General features: G+C 36.5%; 1 protein-coding gene across 13 annotated transcripts in view; it reads right to left on the bottom strand.

The window, feature by feature from the left end:
* Window positions 1-21,759, bottom strand: part of mef2cb (myocyte enhancer factor 2cb) — a 302,892-nt gene that overhangs the window by 80,044 nt on the left and 201,089 nt on the right. For all 13 annotated transcript variants that reach the window (XM_087999396.1, XM_087999410.1, XM_087999439.1 and 10 more), the window contains one exon: window positions 10,011-10,214. In XM_087999396.1, the coding sequence (XP_087855522.1) occupies window positions 10,011-10,214 (204 nt within the window). The remainder of the gene's footprint in view (window positions 1-10,010; window positions 10,215-21,759) is intronic.

Raw genomic sequence — 21,759 nt, 5'->3', positions numbered from 1 at the left:
TTTGCACTTATTTAAAGACTGAATATATAATTGCTTGGAGGTCTCGTGACAAGGAAACAGTATTGGTATTCATTTCTGAATAGTTGTGAATACACTACACTAACACAATAAAGTCCAGTATATAGGATAAAGAAATCGCTTGAGGTCTATTTCATTACAAAGAGCAGCAGGGGGGCCAAATACTTCAGATGGTTCGGAAACAGACTAGTGGGGCCCAGGCACACAGACATAAGGTCCACAGTTCTTTCTATGGCACTCCACATCAATTATTGGCTTTGTCCCTGAAGCCTTATCACAAATGCCCCACAGGAAAGATCGACAACTAAAGGCAAGAATACTGATACATGTGACCCTCTGAACTACAGTGACATTTACACACTCAACAACCCCGACTGCAAGAATGCTTAGTTACTCACAATTTAATATAAACGTAAAGTAATGTTTAAAACTACTTATCTTTCTCAATCTATTTAACTAATATAGTCCTTTTTAGCAATTTTGTGCTAATATTCACCTCTGAGAAACTTCCAAAAAATGTTTTTTTGAGGTTAATTTGTTTTAAATAACTGGAAAACAATTTTGAATAATTATTTCAGCTTACTTTCTCAATATTTATATTCATCATTTTTGATGGAAATGTTCTGCACCACTTATACCTTTTTCTAATCATATCTCTTTTGTCTGTTCATTTTTGTTAGGTTTCTTACATGCTGTACTCCATTAACTCTCCGAGCAGGCAGGACAATAAACTTGATAAAGTTTACCCTTAAATAGTGCCATTTTATATAACAGAATGATAGAATCAAACATTGCTGAAGAGGACCTTCAGCTCTTTGAACCTTTACCTCTACTTTAACTAATCTACTCTAAGTCTAACCAGTCCCATTTTCCAGCACTTGGCCCACAGCTTTGAACGTTATGACATATCTAGTGCTCATCCAAGTATTTTTTAGGAGTGAAGTTTCCTGCCACAACTATCTTCATAGACATGGTATTCCCATCATCCTATGGGTAAAACCTCAAAAGTTACCTCAAAACACCTTTAAACCTCCTACCTTTCACCTTACAATTATGCCCCCTGTTATTGACTCCAACTCAGAGGAACAGCTGCTTTCTGTACATCCTGTCTAGGTATGCCCCTCATAATCTTAAATAACTTAATTAGGCCCCTTCTCAACCTTCGCTGCTATGAAGAAAACAGCCTGAGCTTATCCAGCCTTTCTTCATAGCTAAAATGTTTCATCCAGGCAAGAACCTGGTAAATCCCCTCTGTACCCCTCCACTGAAATCACATTCTTCTGATAGTGTGGTCAGGATCAAAACTATACACTGTATTCTAGCTGGACCATTTATCAGAAATCATAATTCAACTTGGCAATTAGATCTATACTTTCCCACCATTTATATTTGGTTTGCTCTTTCTTTATGACATAGTAGAGATTAACAATTCAATTGCAAATATTAAGGGTATCTACATAACAGAATAATCTATTCAGTACTTTTCTAAATAGCAAAGAATATAAGCAATATAAGCAAGATATCTTCCGACATTAGGGAGTTTACTGAGCTTGCAATTGTTCTAAAATAAGGTGAAAACTTGCACTAAAGTACATGCTACATAGAAGTCTTGGAGTTTATTAGTTTTGCTAGATTATTTCATAATATCTGCTTTTGAAAGTAAGTGAAGAAACAAGAACCAGAATAAAGAAAACAAGAGGGGAGACACAGAGAACAAATTAAACATACCGAATTTCTTAAATACTAAGGATATTGTCAATGTTTCAGTATGGTGTGAGGAAGAATTGTGAACTGACAGTGCTCCCATTATAAATCAACTGTTCCATTTCAAAGATTAATTGGCATAATCAAAGTCCAGATTATGAATGATATGCTTGTTTAAAATATAGTTCAGTGTATTTACGTAGAAGGCAACTGTACCTTTGACAGAATATATATTGTGTGCATTACAGGGGTAATGGTAAAACATTATTTGAGCACATACAAAGCAGTACAGCAGTTTTCTGTAATTTTATTTGTGCTGCTCAAAAGTAATCATTTTATGCACAAAAGCTTATTGTATTTGTTTTATCTACTGCCCTTTCTGAATCTAGAATCTGTGTTTTACTGCTGTGTTGTTAAATTTAAAAAAAAGTGTATCCTTGGGCTAAAAGACTTATTGGCACCCAGAAGTCTGAAGAGTGGAGTTGGAGACTGTGGCTTTTTTCAAGGGCACTTTATCATTGCCTACATTCTCAGAGGAATCGCTGAATGAATAGAGCAGGATCAGAGAAACTGCTACTCCACGCCCATTCCTTTCCACTCTCCTTGGCAAAGCACACAGCTCACTAATTTTAGCTGCACCAGATCCTATTTTTAGGATACTACCGGTTATGAGGCATTTCTTAGCAAAAGAATAAAAATACAAAAGGGGGAGAACTCCCATTCTCATAATTTAAAACAAGCCTACGATCTGTTAACTCCAGGCACTTCATCTGCTTCCAATCTTAGAAAAATAAAGACTATTCAGAGTTCAGAGATTTAAAAATAAACTTGCCCTCTGGCAGGTTGGCCAAAAATACTGAAAACGACAAGCTTGTACTGTGTGAAATAGCAACTAGAAAACAAAGAACTGACTCTACTTGGGCATCGCAGAAAACTCTAAGATGCAAGATATAATTATAAGTTGTTTAAAATATTCTTGCATGCTTGATTTCTGATGTAGGAAGATTTTTTTTTCTCACTGGAGGTTTCAATTCTCTTAAATCTTTATGTATTGTACATTTGAGAGAAACGTAGTGCCCAATTATTTTAAACATAAATGTTGAAAGTATCTGATAGCCATTTTTGCGAAGGTTGATTGTATGATGTTTTTTATTTTAACTCTAGCTGAGGAAAATTAAACCCAAGATGAGCACTTACTCCAAAACAAAATATCTCCTAAATCTCTTAGTGTAATAGCCAAGAAATATGTAATACTAATGACTGAAGATAAACCTCCTTAGTCACACAAAAGCTGATTCAATGCATAATCCTGCTTAATTCATTTCCACTCAAATTGTAGAAAAGAACATCATCTTTGAACATGATGAATATGTTGCATCCAGAAGTGTCTACATCAGTAAAACGTTAACACTTAACCTCTCCTAACCAAAACTAAGCAATTAGTTATGATCTGAAGGGTAGCATATATTGTAGATATTGTGGAATTTATGAAATTGCATTTATTTTCAAGAAGAAATTACACAAAAATAATGATGAATTAACATCTAAATTGATTATTTTACTCTTAACAAACGGCAATTGGTTGCTGTGCACTAGATGGCTCCAGTACACTTTATAAAGATATCGAACAGCGTATTGATGCTGTTCAAAAGGCTCAATTTTTTAATTATGCAAGTCTGTTTTTAAACCTTTACAAATCCATCCCCTTTGTCTTCTATTACAAATAACGTAGCTCCTTTTCCTATATACACACATCGCATAACTAGAGCTGAACAATTGATATAATTCTGCTTTTTTTTAAAACAGTCTCTTTACCAATTCTTAGTGCCATACTAATATATATAGATAGATCGATAGATTAGATAGATATTTCTACATATATATATCATTTTAAAACTACAAAGAGAAATTTGTACTGTGTCTATGTTATTGCCAAATTATAAAATAGAGCTGTGAATGATCTCTCTGCCCTTTTTCCTAATAGTTTTAAATTCTTTCCTTTTAAATACTTATCCTTAGAAATAATCTTGTCATCTCTGTTTCAAAGAACGTACAGTGAAACATTCCATGTCCTAGTGACCTTGGAACAAATTACAGAATCATAGAAATCTCAGCACCTGAAGGAGGCCAATTGATTCATTATACAGTGCTATTGTGAGCTCTACACTGGAGCTTTTCAGTAAAATTTAAATTCTCTGCTTTGCTATCATACTCTTGGATGTTTTTCCCCTAGATATCCATACCATTTAACGATCATGCTGTGATTGAATGGTGCAACATCATTTGTTATAATATATAAAATGATCTAACAAATCTTTGCATTAAAAGATTTCCTTCAATATCCTCTTCCAATACATTCAGTATTAGTATATCATAGTGTATATTTAATGGCTGCTAAATCACTTGTGGTTTTAATAATTTTCATTAATATGTTCAAAGTCTCTTAACACTTTCATGACATCTTCCTTAACTCTCTGTTTTCGTAGATACAGTTGCACATCTCTCATGTGTGTATTCTCTTAGCTCTGGTATCATTCGAATCATTCTACTTAGTGCAATGTTTTGCTTCAATAGTTACTTTAGAATTGATTACTTGAAATTCTCTATGATAGTGTTGTTCAGATTCATCATTACCTTTTAATGTGCATTTTCAACATATGTAACCCCACTTGCCATTTTTATGGTTAAGAATATTGAGAATTGGAGTTTTTACCATGTCTATTATTCCTACAGTACCTTACAGGCTCATAAAAAGTGACTTAAGAATTCAATAGACCCAACTTTTGGTTGATTGCTTACATTCATTTTGCACCCTTTCTAACTGTCTGACAGTACATGCACTACAGTCAACAATCTTATTTACTGTATAGCTGTCTTAATCTTCCAGTACTTCCAAAAATAAATGAAAAATTCCAGTGTCAAAATAGTCACAACAGGTCTTTCAGATTATTTTGACTTTTGAGACAATGACTTAAATTCAAACACTTTAGAACTGTGTATTTTTAATAAACAAAGCTGAAAGTCGCTGGGGAAAAGAAGTTTAGAGCTCTAACAGGCATTAACAGGCTACCCCAGTAGCAAGCCATTAGCATTTTGACCTTTACAAATAATTAACAGAGATTTCTTTAATCTCATTCAGAAGTTCTTACCAGATGACTGAGTTGGACCACGATATAAGGCAAACCACTGGGCTGCTAGCTTTGACTGGTATTATACAGGCTGAGAATCAGGATGATGGGATTGTTGGTTTTCTCTCAGTTCTAAACACTATTCATTTGGCATATCATGTATGAGCAACCTGTATTTTCTGTAACACAATCAATCTTCAAGTACTTAAAAGAAAATCATTCTCATGTTCACACAAAGTTAAGCTGTGGTATTCTCCATATAGAAACTTATTTTCAGGATTATCATTTACTGTGTACATTTCCTGTTTAAAACGACTTTACTGATCATCTTCAATTCATGGTTTGCAGGGGTATGAATAAAATTAAAAATGCAGTTTAATACTATATACAGTGCAATGTTCCAGCACTAAGTAGCATCCCCCACCCACTTATGCTTTGAGAAAAGATTATGTTCTTCATAAATGGTGGTTTTTACATTTAGTCATGAATAACATTAAGTACTGTACATTCTGATCTTAAATAACAGCCTAAACCAACAACTATAAACAGGAGCTTCATTGATATCAGTACCTTTGTTTTGTAATCAGGAGACACATGGGAGTAATGCCATTCTGAACAATATTCAAAGGTTCTCAAGAGCAAGCATTTATGAATGTAATTATACATGAAAATCGGGGAATTGCAAGTGCATCATTTCAGATGATGCTAAAAGGCAAAATCAAACAGTTATGATCGACTACCATTAGAGTATCTTGTTGCCCTTACTGTAAATCGCAGATTAGTTTAAAATTTGTACACGATGTAACATTACTACATTTATTCATAAGTATAAGGATTAGCTTCTTGAAAATGCTTAAGCTTTAATATGCATTTTAACTGGCTATGTTTCCAGATGGATTAATAGATAAGAATTTCTATCTCTTATACTATAAAATTGGAGCAGTTGTCCTGCTAATCTGTCAGAACTGACATTCTGACTACAAGCAGAGTAAGTGTGTAGTTCCATCTTTTCACATGAAGTCTGTGAATTTCAGGTCTATTGACTTGTCTGATCATTTATTTCACTAACTAAAAGTTACTCAGGATACTATTTTAAAAGCTCAATCTTACATGTTAATCACATATTAATTGAAGTTTGAAATAAATATTTTAATCACATAGTACTGCAGTAAGGTCAGTTGGGAATCAATCAATCAGTCTTATTGCTTGCATATATAAGTGTCCATGACACTTGTTCATTTGTGGGTCTATATCTATGTTTAGGTAGAAGTGGGGGAGGAGCAAGGTGAGTGGTCAACACACTGATTGATTTTTTGCTCTATGCATATGATGCTAACCTGTGTAATTGTGCTCAGTATCATAGAATGTTACGCACTGCTGAATCCTGACTGCAAGTTTAATTTAAATACGTAAATGGCAAGAATATCAATGTTTTACATAGCAAGACTTACTTATCACTGTTCATTCACTGATGTTATTTTTAACTACAAGATGATGTGTTTTTGATTCCTTGCAGTAATTTTGCAAATCGTTTTAAGTAGCTTGGTGTATGAGATATTGTCGACATTCTGATTCTGTTAATGCAATCAACGTTTTTTAGTTTACATGACCATGATGATTCTAATTTACTATTGGAATAGTTAGACAGTCTGTCACTTTGCTGTTATTTTAACAAAATTACTGCTCTCCCTATTTGGAATTTTGTAAAGAATCAAGAGAAAAGGGAGTGGTGGAATGGCTCCAATGGTTATGCAATTTAAGGATGTCCTTGATATCTTCAACAAATAATCATCTAACAGTAAAGTTTTAAAGGTTGACAATAAAGTAGGAGACATAGCACATATTTAGAACAAACTCTAACTAAATTAACTTTAAGAAGGTAATATTTTATTGTAAATACTACTATATTACTATCTATGCATGAGCAACTCGATACTGAGAAAACCAAAGTCATCATCTCCAGGCCCCAGTAATAATGTGAAATTTACATTTTGCCTTTTCTCATAAACTTAGAACATTACTTGGTACTTGACAGGTGACTAAATATTTAAAAAACAATACTGCCATAGAGCAGCCAAAATGTACAGCAAATTACCTCAAATAACTAGGAAGAATAGAATTATCAGAACTGTTTTAGTTATTGTTTGAGGGATAAATGTTGGCATGGATGTCAGGAAAATACTTGGTCTTTTTGAAAATAATAGGAAGATCAAAGTTTGCAACAAAAACTTCCAGCTCAGCGAACAGATGCAACAAAAACTTCCAGCTCGGCGAACAGAACCACAACAATAATAGGAAGAGAATTTCCATGTGCATCCAGGTACAGACATAGCCTTGACTGTGCATCTCATTTGAACGATGGCACCTTTACTTTTCTTGTCATTAATTCAATTCCCTTACACTCATTCTTAACCTAATTGTTTGCAACTTAATCTTAATGCTTGACATTAAGGTATCAGATTCCCTATATTCTGTCACAAAGACAATTTAGTTCTACTGGTGCACCAAGCCTGCCTGTTTAACCCCTACCTCAACACCAGCAATACTGAAACCCTTAATACTTTCACCACCTCCAACCGAATTCTAACATTCTTCCTGCTGGTCTTCAATGTACTATTCTCTGATAATAACATGTCCAAAACTTTGCTATCTACATGCTATCCCACATTAAACTCTGCTTTTTACATATACCTAAATTCTATACCAGCCCCTCCATGTATCAAATATATATTCTTGCCCAATTAATCTTTTTACATAATTCTCCAAGAATCCCATTTTATAAACCATGATCCTATGATCATTACCTGTCACATTGTGTTTTCCTGAAAACGTTCAATCCTTGACATTGGCTTTTGTCACCTTGACTTGGTAGGAAAGCCTTCAGCGTACAAGATCTAGAATTCCCTTTCTAACCCCTTCAGTCTCTTCAAACATTTTTCTCTTTAACAAAATTTGGCTAGCTTCCTGTCCCTTTGTGAATGTTCTTTATGTGTATTTTTGAAGTTGCTTGAGAACTATTTTATTATTAATATCAGAGAAAGTGAACTCACCTCTAAGTTAGAAGGACACGGGTTTAAGACCCACCCCTAGGATTTCAGACATCATCTAAATTGACACTTCAGCACAGAGATGAGGGAATGCTGCATTAGTAAAGGTGCCATCGTTCAAATGAGATGCACAGTCAAGGCTATGTCTGTATGTGGATGCACATGGAAATTCTCTTCCTATTATTTTCAAAAAGAGCAAGTATTTTCCTGACATCCATGCCAACATTTATCCCTCAAACAATAACTAGAACAGTTCTGATAATTCTATTCTTCCTTGTTATTTGAGGTAATTTGCTGTACATTTTGGCTGCTCTATGACAATATTGTTTTTTTAAATATTTAGTCACCTGTCAAGTACCAAGTAATGTTCTAAGTTTATGAGAAAAGGCAAAATGTGAATTTCACTCATTTCTACTCAAATAAATGCCATTTTTTAATTTAAGTACTCTGGAAAGCTGCATCCCCTAAATGTCACATTTCTAAACTTCAGTGTGGGAATTGGTACAAAGTGGCATTTTTGTGACTGTAAGGTTCCCCAGAGTACAAACTTTTTCAATCTGTCTAAACATGCCTGAGAAGCTTCCATGGGGCTATGCACCATTGTAGCCACACCACTAATTATCAAGCAAAGACATGCTAATTACATAGAGCATCAGCTAGTGTAAAGACCCGCTTTCAACACCCACACAACTGCAGAGCTATTTCCTCCAGGCATGAAACTATGCTGTCTTTGGCTGTGAACCTGAAGAAGCCTGTTTTACAAGAAAACTGCACTCAAATCAGTTAAAGAATAAAGATCTATTTCTTACAGTTTAAAAAAAGAAAACTTCATAAACAGCATCACTCTATTAATGCAGCAGTGAATTGAATTTTGTTGTTAATTACTGAAACTTCTTTTATTACTTGTGTGAGCACTTTAGCAAACAGTCTGTTCAGCTGTATCTACTAGCAATCCTAATATTATTGTATAGATGAAAATAAGTAAAATGAAGCAAACAAAGCCTGGAACATGAAACTAAGAACTGAAACTTATGGCATTTTGTTGCCAGGCAATCAATATCTGAATGTGGAAGAAGGTTCTGGTTGAATAGTTCCGGATGAAATTGATATAATCCAAAAGGCTAACTAATCTTTCTCCTTCAGATACTGTTTCATATTTTATGCTTTTTCTGTTCTCACAAAGAGAATGTGATATTTATTATATCATTTTAGGAAACTATGTTCAAAAGAATTCAAATAAAGCATTATAGCCATAGTCTTCTCTAAGTGATGAACATTATGATGAGGTATTCAACAGGAAAAGCATCGCAATCTTCTCTACAGCCTGAAATACTTTGACATGAAGCAAAATTATGTCTTGTTGCTTTCAGGAGCTCCCAAGTGCATAAACAGAGTTCAAAAATACTGAAAAAATAATGCTGGAATTTATATAGGGGTATATTTTACCTTCCATTCTTAGTAGAGCAACAAAGCAGTTTCCATTTTGCTGTGACACTAAAGGTGGTGTATAAAAGAGATCAATGCAGGATCAATTCAGTCTGTATATCCCAAAAATTGAACTCTCATCTTAAGTGGTAACCTTAGAATTGAAATGGATCTCTCAATTGTCAATGAGGTTTTTGTTGGTTCATGTCCTAATGAGTAGACTTGAGTAAGGCTGGTAAAGGATATATCTTAATAATGCTACAAATTTTAGTCCGCCTTGGAAATAATATTAACATCATTTGCTTGTCTCTGAGTGAATGAAACTGTTTTGTTTAACGTGTGATAATATGATTATGTAGCACACAAATGAAACCCATCAAACTTAGATCAGATTTTAGAGGCAGTGATATGATTTGGTGCTCCAAATTCAAAAATAACATGGGGGCAATTAATTATGAGTTTAATGTGTGACTGGACCATATAAGATAAATTTGCAAATCTGAACACGTTGCTTCCATACCAATTTTTGCGATTGAACAACTTTTGAATTACATTGAATCAACTTCATACTTAACAGTTCTATCCACAGATCTAATTCCTTCGTCAACTTTAGAAAGTCTTTTGCTACATTTTGTCACATAAGATTTTTAATTCAACTGATTAAGAAATATCTCAGGATGAATCCTACCTCAACAATATCTGAATTTGTTCGACTCTCATGCGGTTCATTGTACTCTGTGTATTTCAACAATACTTTGTCCATATCGGTGCTGGCATACTGGAACAGTTTATTAGTGCTGTTGAAGATGATCAGAGCAATCTCACAGTCGCATAGTACACTTAGCTCATAAGCCTTCTTCATTAACCCAAACTTCCTCTTGGTAAATGTCACCTGCAGAAGACATAAAAAGCAGATGAAGTCTGAGAACATACATGTTCAAAGTTATCATAATTATAGGTTCTCAAACCACTATATATACATAACTAGGCAATTCCAGAAAGCTAGCACTATTTTGTACTAGTTAAATACATCCTAGAAAAAGCTAGTCCATTGTTGAACAATGATTGAAAATCACATACAACAGCTGTGATGCTGAATGTTGTTTCTGCGTATCCTTATACTTTTACACTCAGATCTGTTACAGACAATATTCTTGAACCATAGGCCTAATTTTCTTTTAATCAGGATATTATTTTTCCTTACAGTTGACTGAGCAATAATCTATTTAGGCATGAAGTTAGAATTAACTGGATGCTAAAACAGCCCTCAAATCTCCAAAATAGCTTTTACATCTTGTGCGTATACTAGACAAACAAACCAGAATCTGATTTGGTAAGGACATCAGCCAGTCACAGTGCAGGTCAAATTAAATCATGATGACAAACAGCATGTAATGAGCACTGTCACTTTGGAGCTCAACACTTGGAGCCAAAGAATGGTGACAGCACGGAAGGAGCCCACTCTCAACCTATTGTACTCATGCCGACTCTCCATAGAACAAAACAACCAGCTCCATATCCCAGCTTTTCTTATTAGCCATGAATTTTCTTTTCTATTCAGATAAATATCTAGTTCTCTTTAGAAAGCTACAACTGAATTCATATGTATTCTAGATCATTACCACTTGATGCATTTTTTTTCCATGTGTTGCCATTTCATTTTTTTGCTGATCATTTTAAAGTGTTGTCTCTCGTTCTCAATCCCTCCACCAATAATGATTGGTTCTCCCCATCTAATCTGTCATGACTGCCTCTCATGATTTTGAATGCCTGTTAAATCCTTTCTCCAAGGAGAGCAACTCCAGCTTCTATTAGTGGCAGATGGAATTCAATTTGGATAAATGTGAGGTGATGCGCTTGAACAGGACAAACAAGGCAATAGAATATGTGATGAACTGCAGGACCCTGTGAATCACTAAGGATCAGAGGGACCTTGGTCTGCATGTACACCAATCTGTATCAGGACAGGTGGTTAAGAAGGCAAATGGTATACTTGTTTTTATTAACCAGGGCATTGAGTTTAACAGCAGGGAGGTTACATTAGAACTGTATAAAATGTTGATTAGGCTACAGTTAGAGTATTGTGTGTAGTTCTGGAATCCATTTTATAGGAGGGATGCCATAACACTGGTGTGGATGCACAGGAGATTAACCAGGATGTTGCCTGGGCTAGAGAATTTGAGTTATGAAGAGAGAACGGATAGACTAGGGTTCTTTTCCTTGGAGCAGAGGAGACTGATGGCAGGCATCATTGAGATTTATAAACTTATGAGAGACAGGTTAGACAGGAAGTAACTTTCCCCCTTGGTGGAGGGACAAATGGCCAGGGAGCACAGATTTCAGGTAAGGAGAAAGAAGGTTTAACGGGGAAGTGAGGAAAAACCTTTTTATTAAGAGGGTGGTAGGAATCTGGAGCTCACTGCCTGCAATGATGGCAAGAGGCAAAAACCCTCGTAACAATAAGAAGTATTTAGATCTGCACTTGTGAATTCAGTGAATACACAACTATCGGCCAATTGCTACGAAATGGGAATAGAATAGTTTGATGATCATTTTTGACTGACATAGGCATGATGGGCTGAAGGGCCTTTTTCTGTGTCGTAGCTCTCCAAGTCTCTAATGAGCTGGTAATGGGTCTATCCACTGGTTGACAGTGTGTATCAACCCTCCCACGGTTATTTAGTCTCCACACTGCATTCCCAACCCACCACAACAAATTTTAACATCATTCCATCATTTATCCAGTTGGGGTTGGGCCCACTGGAAGCAGTAGCACAACTGGTACAGCAAGTGGGTAGATTGCTAGTGGAGCATGGAACAGCTCCAGTGAGGTGTCTTGAGGTAGTACATCAATTTGGGCACGGGCTGCCCAAGGGAAGGGAATCAAACAAGATTGCAGTCATACTTGCCAGAGTTTCCTGGCAGGTTGCTCACATAACGGCACACTCACTTACCACTAGTTGAATACCAAAAGGAGTGACAGGATGCCTTCAAGTGATGACTTAATGTTCTCAATTGACTTCCAGGTAAGAAGGCTATTTTTTGTAGGGAGTCATGAAGGCAAGTTCCCACCATATCTGTTTTGGAAGCTATTCAATTTAGGTCTCATTGAATGAGACAGTGCACAATATTTAATGAATTTAATCCAATTAACTTGGCCTTTGTTAACTTAAAAGAGCATACTTTGTAAACAGGTGACTTCTAGGACAATATAAATGAACTTCAAAGAATATCTGAAAATTCCTGCCTGCAGTATAGATTGTATTCATTATCATTTATTCTTAACAAAAGTAATTGACTATCATCCAGCATATATTAGTCAGTAACTTGAAAAATAGTGATAAAAAAAATTAATCTTCAGGAAATAAACCAGATTTTTGGAAAAGTAAACAGTGGATTTTACTGTTTACATTGTAAATAACGTGACAGGGAAGGGAAATAAAAAAGGAAAAGCAATTAACTAAACTTTCATGAATCTGGATATTATTTTAATTTTCCTGTGCTTTTTTGAATGGTTATCAAAAGTTACAGGCACATGATGTAGAAGCACTACTTTGCACTACTTGAATCAATAAATGTTATAGCTACTACAGACTGTAAACACTTTTTTCAAAAATGATAAATCATTAAAGAACCTTTGAATTACAAGTGTTTACACATTCTCATTTGACTAAATCTATTCTTTGTCTACAGAAAAAAATGATTAAAATAAAAAGATGAGCGCATCAGAATTCTAAAGTTAATATTCCTGTAATGTTACAACTCAGCAGAAAACATTTGCTTACATTTGTAAACCTCCAATTAATTGACAGAAATTAACTTAAGCCTGTTCTGTTTTCTGTTACTTGCACTTTCTTTCGGATAGGAGTTGGCTAATCAGCAGAACAAGCTATCAAACCACTCTTTAATTAGGTGCACAATGACATTAAGTGACGGATAGATGGATACAACATGGTATGCCCATGATGACTGTCTATGCATTTGAGCCATATGGTGCTATAATGAGTTTCAGCAGTTAAGATATATTTCCCGGATCAAAAAGTCTTATTATTGTAATGTAGTAAATAATAAATAAATAAATAACTTTGTCTAAAATATCATAATTATTAATAATTTTCTGGACTACTTTTCAACAAGGAAGGAGGAGTAATTACTGGACTGAACCAATTTTAATTACTCAACGCAGTTTCCATTATTGTCTCTGATAGTAAGATAAAGTAAAAAAAAACAAGGAATGAGAAATGGCTTATCAAGTTAATACATAGATAACTCATTGGTAAGGCTTCAATCCATCCATTTTATCTCCTGAGACAAAATGTCTTTTTGAATTTTCATGAGTTATTTTAGTGGTAAAAATGACCTATCAATTTTTGACTTTCTGGAAGTTTCACCTAATTAGGATGGAAGACTCACCTTCTGATTATTCAGCTTGTAAATAAAGCCAAACGTGAATAAACCAAGGAACTGGATTACAGGCAACTGCTTTTGAGCAGAGACAGGGAAAAAGAATAATGAATTTGTCAAAGCAGATTTGAAAGTTTTGTTTCCTCTCCCCTACCTTTTGCTTAGCCTCTTTAAAGACACGGCCCAATGAAAAGTACATTGGAGAAACATTGATTCATTGAGAACTTCAATATATCTGCAAATTTCACTCCAGTGTAGGATACAAGTCATTTATTAAACAACCCTGGTCCTAGGTTAAGGCCAGAAGTCTCAGGGACTTTTAAGTGTTTTAAACTGCATATTCTTGATCTTTTTTAAGACTAGACATGCTCCTCTTTTTTAAACTTTATATCTGTGCTTGTTTGTCTATTTGATGTTATGTATTATTATTTTTCTTGATGTTGGCAAGTAATAAAATTACTTTTTCTTTTACTCAAGAAAACCCCTCTAGGATAGTCCTTCTTGGAATCAAACTGTAACAGAGAATAATGCAAACTTGAAGTACTGATTTTGATTCACAGACTGACTTGCAAATCTTTCCCCACTGGGACTGCTCGGACCTAACCTTCTTCCTTGCAAACTGCAATACCACTTCCAAACTTCATTTAAGTTTTAAAGTCCTTAAATGTGTTGTTGTTTTCCAAACTCATGCTCCCCTTTCCTAGAATTCTGTGTTTCAACTCCTTCATTCAGATTTCTGCCACAGTACCAAAATGGCTATCACCAAGTCATAACTGACATCCCATGTGATTATACTATAGGCTAACTCGCCTTTCTCAAACTCTCTATGATTTTGACAAAAGTTTACATAACCTTCCTCCAATGCCTCTCCTCATCATCCTGCTGAGTATGGATGAACTCACCTGGGTCAATTTTTAGCCTTTTGATCATAATTGCGAATGACTTCACCAGATTCTCTCTGCATTCCAACATCATTATTTCTGCTATTCTAAAGAATTTCTCTTTATCCACTACCATAACCCATTCTCATTTACACACATTCTTCTGCCATTATTCAAAAACAATCACAGTTTCAAACGTGTACTGATGACAGCCAGCTCTGCTTCATCAGCACCTTTCCCAAATCCGTATCATCATTAAATTGTCAAAATTTCTGTCCAAAATATAGAAAGTTGTGCTTCTGTGAAGGGCTTTGTGATGTTCATTTCATTAAAAACATGATACAAGTTGTTGTTGCTGCAAACTACCAGATATAGCTTTTATTCTGAACCATACCTTAGCTGTGTTCATCTTAACTTTGTAAACAGCAAAGGTTTGTTATATAGAGAAAATATTTACACGCAACTTCAGTTTATCACAAGGACCATTACTAACTCTGAACTACTTCTTTTGTTGAATGGTTCTAAGACCTACTAATTCTATACTGAAATGTGCTATTCATCAGTGAGGACTAGATTAGATCTTGGGTTTTGTGATTTTTACAAAAAAAATTGAATAGCTCTACATATACTAACCAAGCTCATCACTGCATTGGGATCCTGGTAGATTGCTGGCAGAACACTAAGTTCCATCCTCTGGCATAAGCTGCCAGAGGTATTCTTAGAACAACTTGCCATTCACAAGATAGCTATCAAAAGAGCAGCAACCTTGGACACCCGTGCCATATTTAAAAGACCACTGCACAACTGTATGAGCACCTGAAACAGTCTTGCTCGGTCAAGGATGGAACCTGAACACGTATCTGACAAAGGCAAGATGGTGCTGCAATTCTCAGACAGGATCTATTTGAGGTTCTACTTAGAGTCATACTTGAGAAGATAATGAAAAAAAAAGGGGCATCCTGGAGGACACGCTGTCCATGCTGTGTAATCACTCCCTCAAAACACTTCAGAAGTGTACCAAATTATGAGAGGCATGCCTAGTATAGATGGTCAGAGTCTTTCTCCAGGATAGAAGTGTCAATTACTAGGGGGATATAGGTTTAAAGTAAAAAGGGACTGAGTTTGAAGGAGATGTTGTCAGTCTTTTTTCACACAGATGGTGGTCAGTGCCTGGAATGCGCAGGCAGATATACTAGCAATGTTTAATAGGCATCTTGACAGACATACGAATAGGCAGGAAATAGGGGAGACAGACCACAAAGAAGCAACAAGTTTTTAGTTTAGAAAAGCATCATATGTTGATGTAGTTGTGGTGGGCTAAATGGCCTGTCTTGTACTGTTTCTTTGTTCTAACCATCCATCCTTCTTTATGAGGAGTCAGGGTAATGTCACAAGACACCCAGCTTGAGAAGGAACCACACAGAGGCATCTCAGAATACTCTATCTCCTCTAACTCTTGGAAATTCAAGCTGAGGAGGGTACACTTGCCTTCCAAGCTGACCCTCAGAATGATTCTGGATTAGTGATGCTGGAAGAGCACAGCAGTTCAGGCAGCATCCGAGGAGCAGTAAAATCGACGTTTCGGGCAAAAGCCCTTAGCCCTCAGAATGATTGGGCCATCCAGAATCCCCACACCCAGGTTTGTCTCATTAAACCTCTGGCCTCCAGTGCTAAAAAGAGTTCCTCCACCCTAACTGTAGAACCAGAGACTGCACTAAGATTTCATGAGAAAGAGAGAAAGTAAACAACCAATTGAGTGCACTTTGATGCACTGTACATGAATTGTCACATTTGACTATATTTCATTGTTTTGTCTCTACATCTGTTTGTTAGAGTCTGTGAAGCCCTGACGCCAATCTTCACATGTAGACAGGATGGACTGTGGATTGATGTGTATTGAGAGGTTGCTGCAGTACTTGAAAGTGAAATGAACTAATGCACAGATAGGGCATTCCTGCTGACTCCATTGTCACACATCTTATCACATTCCTATTCCTTCTCTGCCTTGTGTGCAAAAGTGCAAGTGTGAACGATATTTTCAATGATGTCTGGAAATGAAGGTTTCCAGCAAACAAGGAGCCAATGCATTAGGACATTCAAGGATTAGGAACTTTGCTGGATTGCATCCTGTTCTCACATACATGTGTAATCTTGATTTCCTTTAAAGGGCCTCACATCAGTGGTTCCTGCAGACCCCTCCCTCACAGATTAAATCACTTACCCTGCTCACTTTGGGTGTGGGTGCAGCCATTTTCTTTTCCTGTTGCATACTTTGGATTTCCAGGACAATGAAGCATGACGTGAGTGCTCTTCGGCAAGTGGCTTCCAGCACCTGTCTCTACACATTGCTGAGGCCCCAAACATCCAGACCTTTCCGGTATTCCTGCCTGTAAACTCCATGGATTAAACACTTCCCTGAAGCCCGACCCAACCTGTCGACACAAGCCTACACCTGCTTATATGTCGCATCAGCATGCTGCGTATGAATACACTAACCATCTTGCAGCCAGGGTACTCCTTAAATGGCCGAACCTTCTTTTGCATAAGCCACTTCCAATCAATGCTCTATTGTCTTCACCCTGACCCACACAGCTTCCATCACCCAATCCCAAAGAATAGGTTCCTGAATTGCCTTCTCTGGAATCCGCCCCCACCTCGCCATGCCTTATTCCGAGCCTTCAATCAAACTTTGTTTCTGTGGATGGAGTAAATGAATTGATAACGGTCCACCCTGAGTGGCCAGACCTCTGACCACATGGACCCTTCCCCCTGGACTGATTGCTATGGAGCCATCGGACTGACTGTGACCTACTTCGCGATCTCAGAGGACTCCCAAACAAGAACATGGGAAGACTTCTACATGTAGGTTGCAATCCCTCACTTACGGGCTGAGCAGCCCAGAAACGCTCCATGATTCAATCTGACAGCCTGGCACCTGTGCCTGCACAAAAATGTATCCTTGCAGCAGTCTCTCAATGCTATTCGCTGCTGCACCCTGCAATGCAACTCTGAGCATTGTGAATGGTCTGCGTATATATCAGAGAGGTGCCACAATGGTTGAGAGTGATCGGCAAATATCAGATGCCAATGTCTGTGAACAAGCAGTGCATGCAGCTGGTGCCCACGGATCATACTCAGAGATGCTATTTTGTGCTGACAAACATGGCAGCTGGATGGAGCTAGCAGCAAGCTCATGCTTCCAGGTACTGGCTCTGACTTCCATGCTGAGAAGACTCGACGTTTAGCTTGTTTGGCATGTTTGGTAAGATAGGAAGCCGGCTATTAATGAGATGAGTTGCAGTATTAACAAGGCATTTAGCAAGCTATAATTCACCTTATTTAGCAACTTGCCACTGCCAGACAAGAAATTTACTTCACCACTTGGCAAAAACAGAAAAGATGGAGCAAGAGGCCCCTGATGTCACGATAACCCTCACTGGACTTCTTGTCTAAATCTACCACAAATCTCACTGCAGCCTATGTCACTCAGATCCTTATCCGATTCCATCCTTTAAATATGTTTTTCTCCTCACAAGATGCTGCCTAAGCAATTGAGTGTTTCCAGGTTGCCCATTTTGATTTGAGAATCGCAGCATCGGTAATAAGTTGCTTTTGCAGTAACATTCAGCTTGTTCTCAACAGACTCTTTACAGTAATTTATTTAGAGTCATAGGCATGTACAGCACCAAAACAGACCCTTCACTCCCTGCCAACCAGATATCCTAACCTAATCTAGTCCCATTTGCCAGTACTTGGCCCATATCCATCTAAACTTTTCCTATTCATATACCCATCCAGATGCCTTTTAAATGCTGTAGTTGTACCAACCTCCACCATTTCCTCTGTCAAGTCATTCCATACACGTACCACCCTCTGCGTGAAGAAGTTGCCCCTGAGGTCTCTTTTATATCTTTCCCCTCTCACCCTGAACCTATGCCCTCTAGTTCTAGATTCCCCCACCCCAGGCAAAATACCTTGTCTAATTATCCTATTCATGCCCCTCATGATTTTATAAATCCCTATAAGGTCATCCCTGTCTCCAAAGCTCCAGGGAAAACAACCCCAGCCTCTCTCTGTATGCTCCATCTGTGGAAATATCCTTGCAAATCTTTTCTGAACCCTTTCAAGTTTCACAACATCCAATATGAGGGAGACCAGAATTGCATGCAATATTCGAAAGTGACCTAACCAATGTTCTGTACAGCTGCTACATAACCTTCCAACTTCTATATTCAATACTCAGACCAATGACGGAAAGCATACCAGACGCCTTCTTCACTATCCTATTTACTTGTGGCTCTACTTTTAAAGAACTATGAACCTGCACTCCAAGGTCTCTTTGTTCAGCAACACTCCTCAGGGCATTAACATTAAGTGTATAAGTGCTACTCTGATTTGCTTTTCCAAAATATAGCACCTCACATTTATCTAAATTAAACTCCATCTGCCATTCCTCACCCAACTTCTGGGGAGAGCTTTGTTGGAGTTAGGGTAGTAAAGAAAAATACACAGAACAAGCAATGCCTTAGTGCAGATGGTTTGCTGTTTATAATTACAACAGTATTACTGGTATCTCCAGAATGTTTTGTCCCGAGACTGAGAAAGCAAGACTGAGTGAAATGAGCTTCTTTAGGGGAAAGCATAACCAGAAATTTTTAAAATTACATTATCAAGAGGTATGCATAAATTTTTATTCAAGGAAGCAATAAATTAGGTTGCTTATTACAATAACTTTATAAATGAACAGTTTCGCTCAAATTTCATTACTTGACTTGCAATCTATTTTCAGTTCACACTTTTGCTTACACTACATTATTCTGCACTAAATTAGCAACCAAAACCAAATAAAATAAAATATTGCTGCCTACTGTACAGAACCCTTTGTTACTGTATTAAAAAAACAGTTGTGACTGAGCAGTTGTAGGTTTTTTTAAACCGCAAACCAGTGCTAAATCAAATAAGCTGTGTGTCTAACAACCCATAAATACTGAAATAGCACTACCCTGATGAATTATTGCACCTTAAACATTTTAATAATACATAAATAAATAATCCATTCAAGTTGCATTTGAAGAAAGAAGCTATACATTTCTGCAAAAAACATCTTTTCAGACAAAAATGAAATATATGATGATAATTCTTATCCTAAGTTCGTATTTTACAATGAACCAAAAAAAGGTCTTTAAGCTTCAGCAAATTTTTAAATTGATTACACTGAAGTCTTTATTTTAACTATGGACTTGGGAGAGAATCACTAAATGGAAGAGAATCACAAAAAAAAAATCAGACTAGCCAAAGTAGAATACTGTACTCGTACACACCTCCCTCCAACCAATTCCAGACTGGCAGTGTCGACAGCCTGAAAGCAGGCTCCCTGTGTATCCTTTTAGTGCAGGAACACTATGTCATGTGGAAGATAGGGCTGAGCAGAAAACAATAAAATATAAAGGCAACATTTCTGAATTGGGAACTCACAAATGGATAGAAATATATTCCTATCAGCTCTAATAATTCATTTCCTTTACATAGAGCCTGGAAACTGAGCACATCCCAGGAGAATCATTTATTCATTCCACCTCCTTGTAAATCCACCAAAAAGCAATTGCTATTCTATTCTGTGACAATACTTAACAATCTACAAAGTTAATGAAAGTACAGCAACAATTTGTAATCAACTGGATGTTTTAACAGAGTAAAATGTTACAATACCCTTCAATGGAAGGTAAGAAGGGATAGACAGTGAATCAAAAAAGATTATAAGGGGTGATCAAAGCTTGGTGGAAGAAGAGTAAGTTAGCTCCAAAAGGTGGAGCAGGGGAGGTCAAGATGCAATAATATTTATGCGGGTAATTTCAGCATCTAAGGCCTGAATAGCTGAAATCACTATGACGTCAGTAAAGTATACGAGTGAGGAAGTGAAATCTTCATATTATTACGACTTTAAATTTCAAAAATATCCAGCAATAAAAATATAAACTTTGTTTTTCAAATGAATAGGTAAGCTATTTGAACAATTTCTGCTGCATAACACTGAAATGAAATACTTACACACAGGTCTGTCATGATGGTTGGAGCAATTTGAGGTGATAAATTAAGTGCATAACTCAAGTAGCAAATTGCACAGTGTTAAAGAACGCTGATTTTTGTGTTTCACATTTCCTGTTAAATATGCTCAACAGGATCAGTGGCAATACTCATTATTATAAATCTAACATATAGTCCTGAACAGCAATTCTATGTTTAACTTGCTGAAAAAAAATCTATCACTCTGATGTTTGTTGGTTAATACCTTTATGATATACCACACTTGCCTCTGACTAACCAGCAATCTAGACTTGTCAACATTCTTGCTTAACTTTATTGGAAGACCAAAGAACTTGGGTTTTCAAAATCAATTATTTTGGTGCAAATGAATATTCATTTCTATCCATTTATGTGCCTCAGTGATACTTGAACTTTTGCAAAATAACATAATGTACTGCCAATGCATTGAAGGTCAAAGTTGTACAGCTGGCAGATGTTACAAGCTCCCTACAACTTCAGAAACTGTATCTATTTGTCCGTATTTTGCTCAGAAAAAATAATCCAATGTTTATCAAGCAGCAGGACAATTTCATTACGTGAATATCATGACATCCCACCCTACAATATTAATCATCAGAAAATAAAATGCTAGTTAATTCTCAAGCATTAATTTTAATCAGTCTTCTTTTTATATTTAGGTACAATTTTGAAAATTGTCATGTTTTCCTACTCCAATGAAGATTTTATTGCTTTCACGAGTTTTCCTATATGGCAGAACTACACTGAAACTGGGAGCCAAGAAATACCACAAAGTACCATTTGCTGTGTTTACCAACGAAGCATTCCAGACCACCTATCATGAACTGGCCATAGAACTTTCCGATTTCTTTCTTTTAAATATAATATTGACAGGTATATATTATAGGAATCATTAGGGGAAAACATGTTTACTAAGGCAACAAAAGACACGTTGTACCTTTGCTAAAGGTCAAAGAAGATCTCATTCCCTCCTGAACAAATGGACAGGAAGCACATTTGTCTGCATTTCCTGTCATAACAGGAAGAATGTAACTTCTTCCCCTCGACAATGGCTTTAGCTCTGCTTCCCGCCTCTCTCAATCCCTGAGG

Source organism: Chiloscyllium plagiosum, unplaced genomic scaffold, assembly GCF_037043375.1.
Source record: "Chiloscyllium plagiosum isolate Xiang-an unplaced genomic scaffold, Cpla_swu_hap1 HiC_scaffold_2, whole genome shotgun sequence".
Taxonomy (NCBI): Eukaryota; Metazoa; Chordata; class Chondrichthyes; order Orectolobiformes; family Hemiscylliidae; genus Chiloscyllium; species Chiloscyllium plagiosum.
Note: the sequence above shows the minus strand (reverse complement) of the source record. Positions and strands in the feature narration are given on the sequence as shown.